This window comes from Myxine glutinosa, chromosome 2, assembly GCF_964187855.1.
Source record: "Myxine glutinosa chromosome 2, kmMyxGlut1.1, whole genome shotgun sequence".
Taxonomy (NCBI): Eukaryota; Metazoa; Chordata; class Myxini; order Myxiniformes; family Myxinidae; genus Myxine; species Myxine glutinosa.
The window spans coordinates 33,059,575-33,080,422 of NC_136262.1; the positions used below are offsets into that span (position 1 = coordinate 33,059,575).

Here is a 20,848-nt window from a genome sequence, read left to right on the forward strand (position 1 = left end):
GTGCTTCAGCTTGTATCCCACTTCCCAACTCCTGTATATTCCTCCCCCTCCCTTTACCTCCTCATGTTTTTCACCCATGCCCATTCTTACTCCGAGTGTTCCTCTACCCAGCTGTTGGTGTGTTTGCCTGCTTTGCACTGTGTTCTATTCTGTTTTGTTCTGTGTTCTAGTTCTTCCACAAGGCTCAACTTTTTTTTAATTCTCCTGATTGACTGCCAACCCCACCTCTCCCTTCTCCCCTTCACCATTACAAACTTCACTGCCAATTCTGCTCACATTAAGCCAAAATGTCAAACTTTGCCTCCAAAGCTGATCTGCCATTCCTTTCAGTTCCCACATTGCTCTCGCATAAGCATTGCCGTCTGGACGCTGACATTGTCACCTGAGAAGGGAACGTTTCTGAGCCTATCAATTCCCTTGATCAACCATTGGAGGAGGTTCAATCCCTAGAACGTCTGGCCTTCAGCATCAGCCATGGCCTCTCTTGTACAGACTCCAAAGGCAAACACAGATGGGTTATCTTCCCATGGATAGGTCCTTCTTTGGGAAACCTGAACTTCTTACAGCCTACAAGGCGTTTTTCTATAGCTCAATAAATAACACTGTTCTCCAGCACGGGTAGGTGTCCCACTTCAGACTTTTCTCCCCAAACTGCTATTGAATCCAAAGCTCTCAACATCATTGGTACATCTCACAAAAAGAAGGAAAAATGCAAATACTGCTGCTTTGTCATCACAGATAGGTCAGAGTACCGCATTCTGTCTTCTCCCAATTCTCTTGTTCCCGCTCCCTGTTCTTTCAGTTCACCTCCCCTCCAAGATGCATGCATTCTTCCAATAACACCCTCTTTGTTAACATTCCAAATCTAAGCTTACTGCCCTTGGTTCCTCCTTCCTCCCACTTGTGGAACCGCCTTCCTGAGACAGTTCAATCCAACGCTTCCATGCAGTTGTTAAAGTCGGAAATTTTCCATCACCTCGCTTTAGCTTCGGGTTCTTTTCTGTCCCTATTAACTGTCCCCTAATGCAACCCTCTGAGTTAAGTGTATGATTCCCTCTGTTCTTCCTTCTCCTGTTCACTCATTTCCTTGCTTGTTGTGTCCAACTGTTGTCCCTTCAAGGCATCTTCAAATCATCAGGGTGCAAAAAGGGTAAGTTATGCGGTTTGCCAGATAACTTTATCTCTGACAAAAAAGCAACTCTTTCATCCTGGAATCCTAAATTATGGCATCGTTTCATTGACTGAGGGCGCGGTCATGCCACCATGGGATATTTAACATCCACCGACAGATGCTGGCAAACGGGACGGCAGTTTAACATCCATCCGAGGGACGGCACACACACTGATGAATCACCCTAGCCGTGAAACACCGGGATGACAGTATATAGCTGGGTCGGGACTTGAACGAGACGAGACGGCTCAGAGGTGAGTGTGTGTACCTCTAGGCCATCCTGGCCACCATAATTATGGCATTATAAACACACACAAAGTGAGTGAAGACAACATAACACATCAAACCCCAGTCCATCCTTAAAATAAAGGTGAATCAACCAAACTAAACCCCTTTTCAAATTATCACCCATCATATTTGTTACCAGCAAACAGGATTTTCTTTAAAATAACTTGGACATTTTGTCATGTATATAAAACATTAAAAAATAAAACACTTTAAAAAAAATTATTTTGATGGATATCGCCCCAGACAAGGTATACAGCCACTCTAGGTAAGGGGCTAAGAAAATCATCCAAGAGATTCAACTCTAGGTAAGGGGCTAAGAAAATCATCCAAGAGATTCAACTCTAGGTAAGGGGCTAAGAAAATCATCCAAGAGATTCAACTCTAGGTAAGGGGCTAAGAAAATCATCCAAGAGATTCAACTCTTGGTAAGGGGCTAAGAAAATCATCCAAGAGATTCAACTCTAGGTAAGGGGCTAAGAAAATCATCCAAGAGATTCAACTCTAGGTAAGGGGCTAAGAAAATCATCCAAGAGATTCAACTCTAGGTAAGGGGCTAAGAAAATCATCCAAGAGATTCAACTCTAGGTAAGGGAAAAAACACTAAAATCATCCAAGTTGATCAGATGTATGAAACCATTGTGACACCCAGTCTAACGCTCCATCAAAAGGACAACGTTCTTTGGATTTCTTCTCCCGTGCACACAGCACCAGGACAACAGAAATATGTTTCAACCAACAAAAGTTTTAACGAGGTCCGTTAGCCTGATAGCTTACAATCATTCATGCGAACCCTGTTCAGCCAATGGTGTAGCCAAAGCCCTTCAATGAAATCTTTGCATGCATCACAATAATTAATAAAATTCAAGGCCAAGATTTTAGCAAATTCCCTATCGCATCGCATGCAACACTGGCGTCACTTCCCCAACACCACCCCAATCAAATAATGTCCACCCCACCCTTCCCCAACTCATCAACATTTTCTGCATCCCACATACACACTCCATCATTCCTAATCTAATCTCTCCGATTAGTTTTATTTGACTCTGCTTCATTCCAATCCTTTTGACGTTAAATATGCCCAATGCAAAGGCTGTAAAAAATATGCCTTAAACTCGGATTAGCCCTGAAAATGGAACCAAAAGCCATCGCATCTGATGCAAACTAATGCTAAATGAATGGGAATCTATTGGAATGGCAATGAGCAGAAACCGAAGAACAGAAAGATGGAGAGCAGTGAAGAAAGGAGCAAAATTTTTTTTATTTTTAAAATAGAACCACACGCATGCAAGAAAGGAAAAAGAGCAGGAAGAACTGAGTTGAGGATCAAGAGGAAATGGGACAATGCACCCATTGCACATTGAGAGGACTTGCAGTGGAAAAGTAGACATGGTCTCAGAAGGTGTAATATAGCTCTAAGGTATAAATGTGAGAGGCCATGAGGTGGTGGTGGACAACAGAGTGGGAGGAAGAGGAAAATAGTAAGAGATTATGAAGTGCGTGAGGGGTTGGAGGTATCAAAAGAGGCATTTAGCAAAAGCACCTTGGCGCGAGCAAGGTAGGACTGGAGTTCCCGAAGGAACTGCTCGACCATGATGTCACATTTGGTGGCTGCAACAACGAAGGGGCGCTTTGTCTTTGCAAGTTGTCGGCAGAGGCTTCCAACAAAGTCAAGCTGATCGGCTAAAGGGCGGTTGGCAACAAGACTAACATCGCAGCACAATATGAACCCATCGACAGTCAGCTTTCCATCAGGCATCTGTAGCTGCTCAAAGTCCTGCTCGACGCCGAGCTGATCCGTGCAAATGTACATAAGCTTCTCTGCGGAGGAAAGCTTGGCAGTGGCTGCACGTTTAACATATGGCTGAGGGTTAGTACTCCGATGTGGTTGGAAAGTGGCATCATCGACAAACTCCGTCTGCTCAACGATGCGGAAGGTAAAGGACCCCGATTCGTCGACCCGCCGTACCTCGCCCCAGTACAAAAACTGGTCATTGTTAATCACACGTCCCCCAAAATCGCTCTGGCTGATGAGAGATGTGTGGGTCTCATAAAAGTCATCGGCTCGGGGGCGGACAAAGCGGTTGCAGAGGCATGATTTCCCCACGCCCGCTGCACCTTTCTCACGCTCTGTGCCTGATAGCCCGACGACAGTCACATTCACTATTTTACCCTCACGGTTTTTTGCCATGTCAGCGACGAGGCACAGCCCCGGGAAGTGTCCGGTTTTTTTCTATGCTCCCGTGGTCCTGTTGTAACAGTTGTCGTTGTGGCCAACCCCAGGGGGTAGGCTGAAAACTCTGACTCATCCAGCCTCCATTTAGGCCTGGGTTAAGGCCAAGACCAACTCCTCAGGCAGACACCAGGAGATCACAATCACCATGCCAGCTACCAATGGTACACTGCAAAGACAAGGAGGGGCAGTTAGCACGAGGCAAAGCAACGAGCTCTTCAGTCAATGTCAAATGGCTTGCTTAGTGAACAACACTAAAGCCTCCAAGGATTTGTACTTCTGCCATTTTGAGAATTCTTAAAAAACAAAACCACCAATTGAAGCACATCTAATGGCTAGACCTATTTAGCATGCAGTGAAGCACTTCTGCTGCAGTCTGGTGAATTAGGAGGGTATTTCCTATTTAGTTAGCCATCAAAGGACTGAGTGAATATATATATATATATATATCAGCTTTACTTAGGGAAGCATGAAAATTAATACTGTTAAAACAAACTTATTAAATCCACAAAAATCTTGCAGAAAAGTTAGAATAGTAAATACTTTAACATTGGTCATTTCATTTCTAGCTCAGGAGGAAGAAAGCAAAGTCAAACTAAAGAGTTCATAGAACACCTTACTCCGCACAGTCTTGAGAAAAAAGAACATGGACGGGGTATGCAAGCAGCAAATTTTATTGGTCGAAATGATATTAAAATGTCGTAATATTTTATCCCAGTACTGCTAAACTGAAGGTTTTAAAAAGTGCCAATACGAGACGATTTGTGTTCTACATTGTTAATGTATATAATTCAATTGAAATAAAATAAGGATTTTTAAGTTCGTATAAAAAAATTCTGGAAGTTTACCACCGTTGGCGCAGTGCCTTATACACCACCTTATTTAACACGTTACATTAGTTCTTCATGCCTGTTGTTTGTGTCCTTTGTGGCATCTCTAAAACAGTAAGTTTCCTGTATGGAATGATTTTCTATTTTGTTTTCCTCCTAGACAGGTAGACAGAATAATAAAATATATACTTCATTCCTCTGTGCATGTGCGATAGGGCCAAATTCATAGGCAGAGAATTGCAAAGTACCAATTTCTTTTCTGATTCATGTTCCAATTAATATTCAATATATAACATTCAATTGAAATTAACTTATTCCTCGATCATGCATGGATATTTATGGACAGACAGACAGACAAAGTGAACCAATTGCTTAACCCCGCTTTTTGCTTCGTATCACGGGGTACTTTTTTTTGAAGAAAACAAGAAGACAATCCGAGGAATTTCATTGGAGCAAGAGGCAATATAATAACCAAAAGTGTCCTACGATATATATACACCTCATATTTAGCCCAACCAGGTGGAAGATGTTTTTGTAATTGGTCTGTATGTCAGTGAGTATGTGAATCTGCTTCACCATGAATCAAGTTTGGCATTTAAGATCCAAGACAAGGATATCATGTAAATCTAAACATTGAAAGTACAGGAATGACAGCTCAAATAAAAATTAACATACGAGTCGTTTAAAAATATGACATGAGACATGTACTCGAGAGGCTGCCGTGTAAAATGTAGGATTTATCATGAGTATGAGCCTTAAAAGTTAAGTGGATGCTATTGGTGCAGTGAATAAATATTCATAATCTTTCACAGATAAATAGTTTTGATATTTCATTCTGCAAACCAAATCTATTTAAAAGCACCTCGTTATTAAAAAGAGGTCAAATTCATCTCCAATAGCATCTAATAAATTTCATTCTGAGAGTTAATAAGGTTTTGAAATAACAAATCATAATCTATATGATAAGAGAGGTGTTTGCCTGCGTTTCAACATTTTTCTCAGAGATGGCTGAACGGCTCTTCATCAAACCATCGTTATTTACTTTTAACGATGTGTATATATGCATCAGGAATAAGATAATTGCTTTCAGGCCCTATGGTCACTCGACAGTTGCAATTCCACGGAGTTTCCGCATATCTCGCGGGATTGTGATTTGGACAGGTGACCGTGACGGGCCGTGACTGTTTCGATCGTGGTTTCTGTGAAGTCGATGATAGCATGATAGGAGAGGGAAAAGCGTTAAATATTCAGCTGTTTCGATGTTGGAATAGCAGTTTTCTTTCATGAGCGCGGGAAGGACAGAGTTGGGGTTGGAAGAGCGGGGGGAAGAGGAGGGATTTGAAGGTTGGAAGGGGAGGGGGGGGGGGCGGGTTCAATACTACTGTTCCTTTAAAACTCCAACAAAATCTTTGGAACCAAAGTTATATGTTGTTAAAGAGCCTTTAAAACTCCAACAAAATCTTTGGAACCGAAGTTATATGTTGTTAAAGAGCCCCTCCCATACATTCATGCATGTCATGCCTAGTTATGGCAGCATCTAAAAAAAATCCAGCCAGATAAAACTAATTATTGGTACAGAAAAGCACCTGTATTGCGGTAAATCGCAAATTTACCGCCATGCCTGCGGTAAATCGTGCTTTTTAATGCCTTGTGTGGCTTTGTGCCGAACTTGTGCTATGAGCGGAAGAAGGCTCTTCATGACTGAAGGTCCAAGCATTCCATTTGTGGCCTGAGCCAAACAAAATGGCACGACTGCAATACAACATTTATAAACACCGGAGATAACCTTTAAAGCCAGGTCGCACATGCATGGGTCATGGATGCAAGAGGCTAGTTTGCACGTGGCGGCCACCTGTAAAAGCATAGCCCATCTTATATTTTCTGTCAATGGAAGTAAAATATTAGAATTATGAAAGAAAATGAAGGAATGTGGTGAATTTGGTAAAACTCGGTCATTAAATATTTCAACACGTTTGGGTTGGCCTGTTTGGTGGTCCCATCTGAGCACATACAGGTAGCATGGGTCCTGAAGACAAAAAAAAATAGACAAAAAAAGGATCATGGGTACTGAAGCTCACCTGGATCAGGAGAAAGTCAATAATGTCATAAAATATCGAAATTTTGTTCATGTGCAAAATCTGGTCACGGGATTGGTCACAGGACTATTTTAGCTTTTTAGGCCTGATTTCAACCCATTAATGAGTGCAGTTTTGATGCGGTCAATACACCTTCGTTAGGCATCAGATATGAAGCTTTTGGTCAAGTTTCATCAAAATTGTGCGTTCTGTTCAAGCGATGATGACTGAAGTGTTTACAGACAACTCCCTGACTGACTGACTGACCTACGTACATTGCTCGATCGCATAAGTTAACCGGACTAAAGTCCAGGTGAGAAAAAATGGAAACACCTGGGTAAATGAGGGACACCAAGCAACAGCTTCCACACAGGTGTAGCCCATGTGTAAATTAAGCAAATAATATCCCAGCATGCTAATGGTCATTTATTTAAAAAAGCTGTACAGGCCTGGTTGCCGATAACTATGACTAACGAGGCTCCAAGAAGAGACCCCCCCCCCCTCCGCACCCCCCAATGTCCCCATCCACAGTGCACATGTGGGCAACCATCAACCCAATGGTTTGATGAGCATGACACTGATGTTATCCATATGTCATGGCCTTCTCAGTCGCCAGATCTAAACCCAATCAACCATTTAAGGGATATTCTGAAACAACGCCTGAGACAGCGTTTTCCACTTCCTTCAAACAGGTGTGAGTTGATTGACTTTCTCGGAGAAGAATGGTGCCGCATCCCTCCTGCTCCAGACGATGGTAGATTCTATGTCACGGCACATGCAGTCCGCATTGGCCCAATGGCCGATTAAGTGACTTCGCATTGGTCTTTTGGCCATTACCTGCAGTTTACAATATTGGGATCCCAGGGTATAAATCCCACACACTGTGTTGATACATCGCTTGTCTACTAATGTAATTGTTATCAATGCAAATGTATAATTATATGGCCTCACATCTTTGTCCTGGATATAATGCAGGTACGAGCTCCTCCACTAGACTTTGATCAATTAAAAAATTATTCAGCCATTTATGCAAAAGGAAAAAAAAGGATTTAGGGGGAAATGCAAATGTAAAAAAAAATTTAAACTCAGTTTGCAGGAATCTGGCTAATCAGGTACACCCAATATAAAGTGCAAGGCTCCCCATCAGGAGCATATCAGTCAATATCCTTTTATCTCAAAAACACTTCGTTCATCATAAAATCCTAATAACTGGCTGACAAAATGTCCAGGATCAGGACAGTATAATCAGCCTTCCAAAAACACAATTTCTGTGATATTGTCCCTGAGTCCAAGCTTTGTGCTCACCTCGACACCTTTGTCCCCCGCCCTCTTAAATTATATATGTATATATATATACACATCATCTCATCATCAACTTCATATATATTCCCCCCCCACCATGTCCTCTATCTGCTCTTCCTTTCCTGATTCCATCAATTCTTGCTCTTCCCTATATTCCTTCATGGTGGCAGCACATTATTTCACGTGGTGCCCCATACTTACCCAGGCATGAGCGTTCTATTCTCACCAATCCCCTTCATGAAAATACTGTATATATTTTGAGGCTCAGAAGAACTGAACGGCAGAGGGGTGACAGGCCGTCATTGCAACGATGAAGCAGTGGGGAACACGCACATGAGGGATGGAGAATTGTGTAACGAGCACCAGAACAGCAGCATAGTAAGTAGGAATGTATGGACAAAACACAAGAATGTATGGACATCGAAGGTTGTGGAATCCATCATCGCAGTTGACATCAAATCTTTCCTTTTCCTTAACAACCTCATCTCAGATCATCAATTTGAATGCAGACCAGGTCACTCTGCCTTGGAGATGCTGCTTCTACCCAACAATGGATAAACCACCTTTTAGAGGCCATTTTTCCCCGCAAGCGGGGGTTGGCCTTTTTCGGGAACTGTGGTTGTTGTTGTTTTTCGGTCCCCTTTTTGAAGCAATGTTTTACGGCCGGATGCCCTTCCTGACGCCAACCCTTTTTGCCGCCTTTAACGACAAGCAGGGAATTACCAGTGAACTGGTACTCAATTTGCCGACCTCGGAAGGATGACAGGCTGAGTCAACCCCCCTGGCGTTAATTCAGCGATCTGACCGGGATTCGAACCCAGGATCCTAGGATCCTAAGCCGGCACCCTAGCCGCTAGCCCAACACCAGGGACTAGCCCAACCAACACTAGCCCAACACCAACACCAACAATGGATGGAGGCCCTTAATGTCAGACACGAGATCAGAGCTGTCTCTTTGGGCATATCTAGTGCTTTTGATACAGTCTGGCATGCTGCCTTGCTCTCCAAACTCTGCCGATGGCATCCAAAGCCAACTCCACTCATGGCTTACCAACTTCCTCTACTCTTGTAGCCAACCTGTGGCACTTAGCGGAATCCTTTCATCTCCTCTCCCTGTCAAGGCTGGATGTCCCAAGTTTGTGTTCTGGGCCCAGTCCTATTCTGATCTTGAAGAATAATCTCCCTGACTCTCAAAATCCTCTATCTATTTGCTGATGACATCATCCTCTTCCGTGACATCCCTCATCCTTCAGATAGGCAGGTTGCAGCCCTTTCCCTCTCATCAGACCTTTTTTTTTTGTATACAAGATCGAGGCTCGTGCAAGAGCTAACAACAAACACAAAAAACATAAACGGACACATAAAACATTTAATAAAGGGAGCAGGAGACAAGATGGGGAGGGAGAGGGAAGCACACAAGCACAACAACAGTAGAGAACAGGGACATCGGGAGATCTGTGGAAGGGAGAGGGCTTCAAGAGAGCTGTTCATTAACATCTCAGATCACCCCCACCCAAAACGCATGATCTTTTCTACCCTCATGAATCCTCCTCAAACCCATCTCTTTTCCGAATTTCCAATTTTTACTTCCTGAGAGTTTGCTTCTGTATCCATCTTGTCCATCCCATGCATCGTCCACTACCCCGCATCCATTATAATTTATTCAAGTCTCCCTATATTTTGTCCCTCAACCCTGGTGTTGGTGTGTTTTCCCCTCTCTGAAAAGCTGACAAAAACAGGGTAAATGAGGAAAAGAATGGAGGTGCATGGACTGTAAAGAAGAATCACTGAGAACAGAAAAGACCTGCAATCAGAACAAGCATTCTGAGTATTGCGCTGCAATACATGTCCCCTACCAAAGTTCAAAGTGCCATAACTTTGTCAAAAATGATCGAATATGCAAATTTATGCACGGTTGATGCTGGTTTTCAAACTTGATCTGAGGTATGCTGAGACACATGTGTGACTGTGTGTCACGCCTCGCCTCGTTGATAAGCCTGCAAGGTCGCTCCGTGCAGTGGCCTGCACGTATTGCACTGTGTGAATTAGAAAAATTATTACCAACTCACGGTCTGAGGTACTGGCGAGTCAAGAGATATCCATTAAAAAAAAAAAAATTCGTTTAATTAACGATATCTGCCAAACCACGTGCCCTATCGCAAATTCCAAAATGACGTTTTAGTAGACTGACATGCTGAACAGATTTGTGAACTTTCTCCTCGATTAGATCAAAAATGAGGGAGGAGCTCGGTTTTAAAGGTTCATGCTTTAAAACGTCATAACTCTGGAACCATGTGACGCATGATGTCATGGTCGTTGACTTTTTTGTTCGTCGTGGGTATGCGATTCTGCCTGCAAAGATTGGCCTCGGTCTGTTCAGCCGTTGCAGAGAAAAAGGGGTTTTCGTGTTTTCACGAAAAACAATATGGCGGCCGAACCACGTGACCTGTGACGTCATAATTACCATTAAAATAATCTACAGACCGAGTCCCCCCTACGGTGAAAAGTTGATCTCAATCGGTCCTATTATTGCAGAGAAATTGGTTTTTAAAGGAAATTAAAACTAAAAATGGCACTGAGTTAAGGATCATCAGAATTATCAGAATTCCCAAAGTTCAAAGTGCCATAACTTTGTCAAAAATGATCGAAATGTCGTGAAGTTCGAACTTGATCTGTAACTTATCATGAGGAAACCATGTACCAAGTTTGAAATCATTAGCATTAAGCGTTTAGAAAAAAAGTCCGGAAAACTGTTCTTTGCGTGACGGACTGACGGACTGACGGACTGACGGACGGAGGGACGGCGTGCAAACCTATAGTCCCCTCCGGTGTACATCGGTAGGGGACTAATAAGATGGATGGCCTTTCCCAACTATGGCTTATATAAATACTCAGGGTGAAATAGTTTGGTAATAAGTTTTTTTTAGCTCCACTTGCCCCCCCGATGTGATCCAGTTCTTCCACAATCCAATCCCAACCTCAATTTAAAGAAGAAATACACAAACAATTGCCTCTCAAGCACATGATTCAAGAAATGTCAACCACCAGGAAACTATTCCAGGAGGATGACTGCTGCTGGAACAAATGAAACGACAGCAAGCAGAAAGGCTAACATAAGGACGAGCAAGGCAGTCTGCAGTATTGTGAAGCCAAATGAAAAGGTTTAGCATTAGCAATGGCTCACATGCTCACACAGCATCATATCGAGGAATGTAGTTTAGCCATCAGGAATGATCTTTGCAAGGAGAAAATAATCAATTGAAAGGTGCTCATTATTACTGGCTTGGAAGTCAACCTGAACAAGCAAGCAACAATTACAACCTGAACAACAACCTGAATAACCTGAACAAGCAACCAAAACCTTGATCTCTTCTACCCGCGTTAATTCACCCCAGATCCACTTTTTTTGAAATACCGACTTCTTTCTTTCCTGGAAGTTCTGGCAGTGTCCATGTGTTTTATACATCTTTTGTACATCTCTGTTTTATACATTTTTATACATCCCCAACCCCTTCCAATTCCTCCTCCCCCCAAGCCCTCTCCCTCCCACAGATATTCCGATGTCCCCGTTCTCTGCTGCTGTACTTGTGTGCTTCAATCTCTCTCCCCAACTTGTTTCCTGCTCCCTTTATTGTATGTTTTGTGTGTCCTTTTGTTGTTGTTTTTTGTGATTGATGTTAGCTCATACAGGAGCCTCGAGCTTGTATACAAAAAACAACAAAAAAAAAAGGTAACCTGTTGGATCCCAGACATGAAGTCAAGAACATAATTTGATGATGGCAATCAAATCTATAAATATCTACACAAAAAATTATAGAAATCAACTTATACTGTATTGTAATCTGAAAATGGGAAGTTCTTTCTGAAAATAAATAAATAAACACGAGCCAGTGAGCCACGGTTTTGTGGGTACTAGCCTGAGCAATATATTGGTTTGTCGAAATGATTGTGGTTTGACAATGTCAGGCATTGGGAGATTTTGGTGGCTGTTAAGCTGGGAATTCAAACTCAGGGATTAAAAGATATACTGTAATATATACAAGCTGAAGAACCTGGTGTCGCCCGGGCAAATCCAATGCAATATGTATTGAAATATTAAGTCAAAAATCGAACATACAGTACCTTGGCCGGGTAGTCCAGAGGGAGATAACTTACACGCAAAGTTCGTTTTCATGACGTGGGAATGCAAAATAAAATAAATAAAAATAACCGAGTATTTAACATCAGTAGTTGAGCCCGTGTAATTTCCGAGCAACAGATGGATATGACTTCAGGTGGGGGAGCATGAACACGGTGGTGTTATAATAAATCCGGCGGTGTAATGCGCCCCAAATGGTCCTTTCCTGAATAATCTCTATTAGTGCAAGTGAATCCACCAGAAGTGCTCCGGAGAGCATATTACCATGCCGATCTTCGTGATGCAGGAGATTAAAGTTAAAAAAAGCAACAGACGGATCATACCGTGCCAAACTTCATGATGTAGTCGATTAAAGGGGAACCCAAACGCAAAAATATTTTAGACCAATGGAAGTTATTAATCACGGTCTAATTTGAAAGGGGATTTAAAAATATTTTTTTTAGCCAATCACAAAGTGTCGAAAAGAGCCCTAGAGTATCGATTTTCGTTTTCACCAGTGACGTCACACTATGAACTCACCTTGATCCAAATAGTGGCTGTACAGAGAGAACAGTGTATTTCGAGCTCGGATTCCAATCCTGATTCCACCATCATTACCAACTCTGAAGGGTCTCATTATGTTGAAACTGATCAGTGAGATTTTTCAAGAAGCTATTGGAGGCAAAATTAGTGATTGAAACACTTTCGGAGGGGGTGGGATTGTGGAGCTGTATCGTTTTGAGCCTTACGCGAGCTATTCAGACAAAGATGTTGTTAGTGGAGATGGCGGTGCTAATAATGCAGATGAAAACGCCGGTCGAATGTTCACTACAGATTAGTAGGTTTTGTTTTTCCGTGACGGTTTAAAGTTCAAGTGTTTTTGTATTAATTGTTTTTGTAAAATCAGGGTTTTTGTATTAACTGATAAATCAGTTATATTACTCCAGAAGAAATACGGCACGACACAGTACGGAAACCGCATGGAACCGGTCACAGCACGGAGACGGACACCCACTCGGACAACGCCCAGACACACTCGGACACCACCGACCAAATGGGTGACAAACCCTTGATCCTACTGTAAACTATACTCACGGTTCCGGGTGGTACCGGGACGGGGAGGATTTGAGGTTGGGGAGAAATGCACAAAAAGAACACACAGCCAAGCACAGCACAAGGAACACGGGAATGCAAGGCAAAAGGAAATGTCATTAGCTTGCAATTCACATGATCTTCACAATACATATTACTCAATTGCGGCAGTGTGTCAGCACCAGTCAGTCGAGGTCTGAACACGGAAGTGTTATAATAAACCTGTTGTTACGGATTCGGCACTTCCGTGGTTGTAGTTTTCATCCACTTGACACATTTCTGATATTATGTACTATTATTATCTTCAAAAGGTTTAGTATTCATGAACAGTTATCAAAAGATAAAAAGGTTAACTTTAAATGATACAGGAAACCGAACCGGAAGACGGCGGGGGTGAGGAAGAGGAGGTGGCGAGAAAAGTCGGACAAGACGCGTGACGTCCAGCTCCGTAGCGAGCGTTATCTAACGAAGGTCGCGAGGGAATTTTGAGTTCCTTGAAAGGACATCCTGTGATAGGTATTATGGCTGGGATTGATAAATCTGCGTAGTCAGGTTTAGGCTGAGATTCCGACGAATCCTTGCCTGGCCGCATCGACTCAAGTAAGAGCCGTCTGCCATTTTGAACCTCGTGCGTCGTTCACCGACAAAGGTTTTGCTACGCGTCAGCTCTTCTCAACATCCTATCGTCTGTCGGGGATGTGTTTGTGCGACCGCGTCGTCTCCAATTACGTTCCGGTTTGCTGATTGAGCTGTGAACGTGCACGTCTGGATCGTGCCTTTGGGATTTCCCTTTCCGATGCCAGTTTGCTTCTGGCTGGACCATGTGACGGTCCACGCTTTACCCCATCGCCTCATCACTACTCGCCGGAGCGAATCAACATCGCCTTGGAGAAGGTTATAGAGACATTGAGGAGTGTCCTTTGTCACTCACGTGGAGCGCAGTGAGTTATCTGACTTTAGTTGATGGTACCATCCTAAGATATATAGAGTGCACTCTGGATTGCTATTGGTTGTACCGTTTTTCTTGTGTATGATGTTTAATACAACATTTGTTCGTTTAAAATCATTGGTGTGGTTTCACTGTTGATTTCCAACACAGAATAACAATTTTTCTGCCGTGGCTCCTGTCGGGATTCGGAGGTACACCGTGACCAGGGGGTCGGGGAGGAACACGTAACACTGTGTAAAGCAATCGTTTTAATAACAGTCACAAGTGTAAACACTAAAAAAAAAAAACACCTTTCGAGGCCATTTTTCCCCACAAAGCGGGGGTTGGCCTTTTTCGGGGACTGTGGTTGTTGTTGTTTTTTGGTCCCCTTTTTGAAGCAATGTTTTATGGCCGGATGCTCTTCCTGCCGAGTTGTTAGCCAATCTTGGGGGGAAGTTGCTTGGGGGGAAGTGGGGGGGGGGGGGGGGATGGTAGGAGAGGTATAAAACATATGGACACTGCTAGGATTTCCAGGAAAGAAGTCAGAATTTCAAAAACGTGTATCTGGGGTGAATTAACGGGGGTAGAAAAGATCAAGGTTTTGGATGGGGGAAGATAAGAGATAGTGGTGAACAGCTGTTTTAAAGACCTGGAGGGAGGAGTGGGATTGAGGAGAGTGAGGGAGTTTGTTCCAGAGGCGGGAGAAAAGAGGAATGAAGGAATGATGGAGTGAAGGTGAGCAGAGAGTCTTGATTTCGGCAGTTTAACCATCAGAGGGTTGCTGGCAGATCTTGTGTGACCTGTAGGAATATTTGGGGGACAGAGCACAGAGAGAGCTGGGGGAGCAAGGCCGGAGAGGAGTCGGTAGAAGACAGAAAGACCACCTACCTGCCTGCGGTGAGTGAGTGAAAGGCCCTCAGAGATAGCTTCATCGCGGGAGATTCCAATGATTTTGAAAGCTTTGGATTCAACAGCGTGAAGCCGAGCACGGTGTGAGGCAGGAGCACCAGCCCATAGGGGAGAACAGTATTCCATTGAGCTGCGGATGAAAGCCTTGTATGTGGTGAGGAGCTCAGCTGTGCCGAGGAAGGACTTCGCACGACGGAGGATGCCCAGTCGGCGACTGGCTTTGGAGGCCAGCTTGGAAATGTGGTTTTCCCAAGAAAGATCATGGCAGATAGTGAGACCCAAAAGCTTGAGCGACAGAACTTCTTGGAGAGGATTGTTGAGAAAATAGATGGGAGGGTTGTCCAGTCGATCTTTTCGGAGAGACATAGTAAGAGAGTGAGATTTGTCAGGATTGAAAGACATGTTCCACTTGTTTGACCAGTCTGTGATTTTGTCCAGGTCTTCAGAGAGCGAGGAGGCTGCAGACTGCCGATCTGAGGGAAGAGGAATGGAGCGGCAGAGAGTGGAGTCATCAGCAAAGAGATAGAGAGGATTTTCCAGAGAGTCGGAGAGATCATTGATAAAGAGTACTGATATTATATTTGATGATTCCTTCCACAGGTATTGCTGGGGTTTGAATCTGATTAAACTTATGATTTGAGACATTGTTGCATCCTTGATTTTTACAACATACATATTTGTCAATGTTCCCACCACTCTCTTGTTCTTTGGTGAAGAAACGATAACACTCTACCGGTACCATGTCATTGGTACGTGGGTGCAATGGGTATCAAAAGCTTGCATGAGTTCAGCTGCGGTGCGTTCATCTTCAGTTGTGTCCAATGGCATGGTGCGATAGATCTTCTTACCTTCTGTGCCAATCAGGTGGAGAATCAACTTCAACTTCCTCTCTTCTGACTGATCATGCATCATTGCAAGGTCCAAGTATAATTCCAAACCCCCACGTCTGCAGCAAGTTTGCAACATGCAAATCAAGTTTTATGGCGATTGTATATTCATAGTCATTGACATTGCTGCTCGTGCACTTGTCGCTGATCCCATCCTTTGTGTTACCTCCATAGCATAGGCCGAGCTGTCGTGTCTGGCCCCTCAAACATCTTCTGTTAAGTGATGGCACAGTCGTAATCACGATCGGCAGTGATCACCCTTACACCACTGAGTTGTGACGTACGATTCTCTCACTTCTTGCAAGCAGAGGTCAAGAACAGAGATCGGTGTATCTTTCAGGCTTTAATGCTACAGGTCCTGCCAGAACCTTTCACAATCATCGCCATTCCCGCCAGTGCGGATGTGCACATGCGCACCCGCCTCATGGACTGTACAACATCCTAATACTGTAACAAAGAGTGAGACCCAGGAGTTTGATTGACTGAACTCCCTCAAGAGAAATGTTAAAAAACTACTGCTCAAAATTCACTATAGTCAAGAGGATCAGCAGTAGTCCGAGCAGCGATGCAGTCTGCCAGGTGTTTAGGTCCGTCTTCTCGGAGCACGGCATACCTGATCGTGTTGTAACAGACAATGGGCCACACTCTGCATCCAAAACGTTTGCCAACATCGCTGAGAAATGGGGATTTGACAATGTTACCTCCAGTCCTCACTTCCCATCCTCGAACTTTAAGTTCAGATAGTCAAGAACATTATCGTCAAAGCAAAACTTGCTGGTGTGGATCCATTCATGGCTCTTCTGATCCTGCGCTCCACACCTATTGATCACTCCCTTCCATCACCTTCTGAACTACTAAACCAACGCACTCTCAAGACAAACATCCCGATGCGCATCCGCAACACTTATGCGCATTGATGATGGCGGGGGGAGGTGAGGGTAGGGGAGGGGTCAGGGGGGTGAGGGTGGGGGCGTGTTGGGGGGGGGGGGTGGGTCTGCCGCCCCGAGCACGAAGCCACGAACATGGATGAAGCGCCAAATGACGTTTTCATGTCTAATTTCGTTGTCTACAAATTACAGTACAACAAACTCGTGAGAGTACGAGCCATAACTTTCAGAACCACGTTTTACATTTGAACTCTTTGCTACATATCGGTGTCATGTCGATGTTTACAAACTCTATCCATCCAGTTTAACATGTTTTGTGATGACAAATCACCTACGCACAGTAAATAAATCCGTGCTGGTAATTATGAGGTTACCGGATGTGTCGATCTCTTTTCTTATTCAATTGTTTTGTGCATCTTCAAACAAATGAGTTTATCCATTCTGTAATATGGAGATCGCCCATTGGCCAAGTGGATGGAGGGGTTGGATATAATTACCTTCGCAAAAGCGGAAGGTTATGTTTTGATCGCTGTGTATTTATTTGTATGTCTGTGTGTGTGTATGTTAATCGCATAACTCAAAAAGTATTCAACCGAATTGCATGAAATTTGGTGGGATGATTGGTTATTATACGGGACACATTTGATTAGATTTTGGGAAACAGATTTGCTCAAATTCTGACTATTTTTAACTCGATCGTATTTCACTCAAAGTTATGAGCGACTGAAGAAGAAGATGTCCATCCAGGACGTCATCACTATAACGCGATCTCCCGCGATCATTTCAACCTCAAAAAAAATTATAATTGCAGATTTGTCAAGAGATGAGGCATATTAACAAACGAATGAAACAGATTTGCTCAAATTCTGACTATTTTTAACTCGATCGTATTTCACTCAAAGTTATGAGCGACTGAAGAAGAGGATGTCCATCCAAGACGTCATCACTATAACGCGATCTCCCGCAATCATTTCAACCTCAAATGAAATTCAAATTGCAGATTTGTCAATCGGGGAGGCATATTAACAGACGAATGAAACAGATTTGCTCAAATTCTGATTTTTAAAAATCGATCGCATTTCACATAAAGTTTCACATCGCATACACTCCCATGCCAAGTACAGAACAGTAGCTGCGGCGAAGGTATGCGCTCTACCGAGTGCCCGGATTCTAGTTGTTGGATAAATTCATAATTAATGTCTATCAAACAATATTACATAACAATTACATGTCTATCAAATTCAGATATTCTGTACAATACAAGTCCAGGTAGCCCAAAATCAGTGTCAGGTTAGTTTTTTAACTTCCTTGTCCACCTCTTTTCCTTTCGACGTCTTGGATTGGAATCCCCACTTTAATATCGTTTCACCCTCTTTATATTGTGTGCAGCCATCCAAGGATACCTGTAATTGTAAACACTGCTATTTTTTATTTGTTCTCTTTCACGAGTAGAGTTTCCTTCAGCCTGGCCTGAGTGTACACACGAGATAGGCCATGATGTATGACATATGGTGAGGACAGACATGTGATGGAGGGTCTGGACATAAGAGCAAACATAGTGAAAGGAGTGTTGGCCTGGCAGGATGGCCTTGAGACACACACAATCTCCTCTTAAGTTGTCTAGTTTGGGTTTGAATCCCAACCCAGCTATAAACGGTCATACTGGTGCTTCGCAGGTTGGGTGATCCATCAATGTGTGTGCCCATCCCTCGAATGGATGTTTAACCAGGCATCCCGTTTGCCAGCATGAGTTGGCCGACGTTAAAGATCCCACGGTGTTCTTCTTCAAAAAGAGTAGGAGAGCTGAGCCTGCTGGGGAAATCAGAAACAGTTCCCCTTCACACTGCGTATGTTCGTGAATATGCGGTGAGCAGTTCTAACTACATTTTCCATGCATATATTATTTACACACAAGCGAAGATTTGTTAGGGTTAGGGTTTGATCTGTTCTTAGTCGCCATGACAGCACATGGCGTGACAGTGCAAGGGGCTACATTTTTTTTTTTCATGGCAATGAGTACAACGCCACGTTTTCAGGGGTAATTCCATCAAGCACTTCATGTTTACTCGAAGGTGGGTGACATCAAATGAAGGCAAACTATGAAATTGAAAAAAAAAAAATTACCAAAAAGTTAGAGATTGCTGACGTGCTAAAGTATAGACTGAAGAGAACATTAAGTACGTGGTTCACAATTGGCAGTCCGTGGTCATTTATCGGTGACCTTTGTCAGTCCCTGTTGAGAAAAAGGTGATGAACCACTGCTTTAATGGAAGATTAACAACAAAAGCCATTTTTTATCAGGGCAACTCCAATCACTCAGAGACGAAGTAATTTCATGTGTGAGTTTAATCGGTAAACGGGGAGGGGGAACAAAAGGACATCAAAATATTTTATTTATGCAGTTTATTCACAAAGATACCGGATGAAGGGAATCTACTATTGTTCCATTGAAGTAATTAAGTCGCATCATTTACAATGCGCAGATGTCCGGTGGGTCCCTGCTGGATAAACATAAATAGGCGAATACTGTCTGTGTTTGTCGCCCAATGTAACACGGAAATACTCCTCAGAGAGATAAATAAAATAAGCACAAGTTGCTTCAAATGAATCCAAACCTATGGCAAAATTACGATAGAAAAAAACAAAGTTGGCCACAAGAGACTATCTTCACACATATAATGTGCAGATAGCGAGTAATAGACACACAATAATAATAATAATAATAATAATAATACATTTATTTTATATAGCGCTTTTCAAGGAGCCCAAAGGCGCTTTGACAGAGTACAAAAAACAAGTGCAAAAAGCCAAAAATCAATAGGTAAATTAATCAAAGCAAAAGGAAGGAGAAGGAGAAGAGATAGTCAGGGGTTAAATGCTGTGGGTTACATGTTGAATGCAGTATTGAACAGGTGGGTCTTGAGTGATGTTTTGAATGTGGTGAGTGAGGAGGAGTCTCTGATGGTGTGAGGTAGTGAGTTCCAGAGGGTGGGAGCAGCGATGGAGAAGGCCCTGTCCCCCCAGGATCTGAATTTGGTCCGCATGGGGGGGGGGGGGGTCAGGAGGTTGGTACCAGCAGAGCGGAGGTTGTGGGTGGGAGTGTGTCTGGAGAGGAGGTCAGTCAGGTAGGATGGGGCCAGGTTATGGAGGGCTTTGTTGGTCAAGAGGAGGATTTTGTACTGGATTCTCTGGGAGATGGGGAGCCAGTGAAGCTTGTAAAGGACGGGGGTGATGTGGTCACGGGTCCGGGAATGGGTGAGTAGACGGGCAGCGGAGTTCTGAATGTATTGGAGTTTATTGGTGATTATTGAGGGTGAACCATAGAGGAGGCTGTTGCAGTAGTCCAGACCGGAGGTGATGAAAGCGTGGATGAGGGTTTCTGCAGCCGTGGAGGAGAGGGATGGACGGAGACGGGCGATGTTTTTCAGGTGAAATAAGGCTGTCTTTGTGATCTGTTTAGTGTATTTGTCGAAGGAGAGGGTTTGGTCAAAGATGATGCCAAGATTCCGGATGTGAGGGGAGGTGGATACTGTGAAACCGTCGATGTTGAGGGCAAAGTTATGGGTGGATTTGGTGAGCGTACCTTGACGTACACAACCCTGACGTACCTTCTTGGCACAATTCCTCTAACTTATTTAAAAAAAAACCTATAAAAAAACCTTTTTCAGTCCAGATGTTAAAACCTTTGGTCCTGAAGAGAGATTCATTACTCGGGTCTGGTAGTGGCAATGGAGGTCCTTGTGAAACCTCCTGCCCTACAACTCTCCCACCCCCAAATCACTTCATTCAATGATGTGTGAAACTTATCCTCTCCAACCAATAATTAAAAATAATCCTCAAGGATCTCTGTTTCTGTTGTGATTGTAATCTGCCCGAAGTTGTGGGATTGGTGGTCACTTGGGCTGAATGGATGGAGTTGTCTTTTTCTTGTTTTCTTGCATTCCTTGTACTTCCTTGTATGCATCCCTACAAAGACAAAACAATCGATGTTTGTCAAAACAACACAGTATAAGCTTGTAATGCTAATTGGACACCAATGTGTTCTGGAAATGTACATTTTTTTAGTCGAAATGAAAAAGTGAAGTCTTTTCTGAAAGCAGTCGAGAAGTCCTCCAATCATGGAAGAGTGACA

General features: G+C 43.3%; 2 protein-coding genes and 1 long non-coding RNA gene across 10 annotated transcripts in view; 1 reads left to right on the plus strand and 2 right to left on the minus strand.

Moving 5' to 3' along the window:
* The window catches only part of LOC137422652 (uncharacterized), a 1,758,619-nt gene that overhangs the window by 153,515 nt on the left and 1,584,256 nt on the right, over nucleotides 1-20,848 (plus strand). The gene's annotated exons all lie outside the window — the stretch shown is intronic.
* LOC144891014 (rho GTPase-activating protein 5-like) lies at nucleotides 1,983-15,961 on the minus strand. The gene is made up of 2 exons (XM_078773115.1): nucleotides 15,791-15,961; nucleotides 1,983-3,858 (listed from the first exon to the last, which is right to left on the minus strand). Exon 2 carries the CDS (start codon nucleotides 3,645-3,647, stop codon nucleotides 2,946-2,948), a length of 702 nt encoding a protein of 233 aa, XP_078629241.1. The 5' UTR covers nucleotides 3,648-3,858; nucleotides 15,791-15,961; the 3' UTR covers nucleotides 1,983-2,945.
* Nucleotides 19,045-20,848, minus strand: part of LOC137417905 (tumor necrosis factor receptor superfamily member 6-like) — a 191,073-nt gene continuing 189,269 nt past the window's right edge. For all 8 annotated transcript variants that reach the window (XM_078773152.1, XM_078773151.1, XM_078773150.1 and 5 more), the window contains one exon: nucleotides 19,045-20,682. In XM_078773152.1, the coding sequence (XP_078629278.1) occupies nucleotides 20,540-20,682 (143 nt within the window). In that variant the 3' untranslated portion in view covers nucleotides 19,045-20,539. The remainder of the gene's footprint in view (nucleotides 20,683-20,848) is intronic.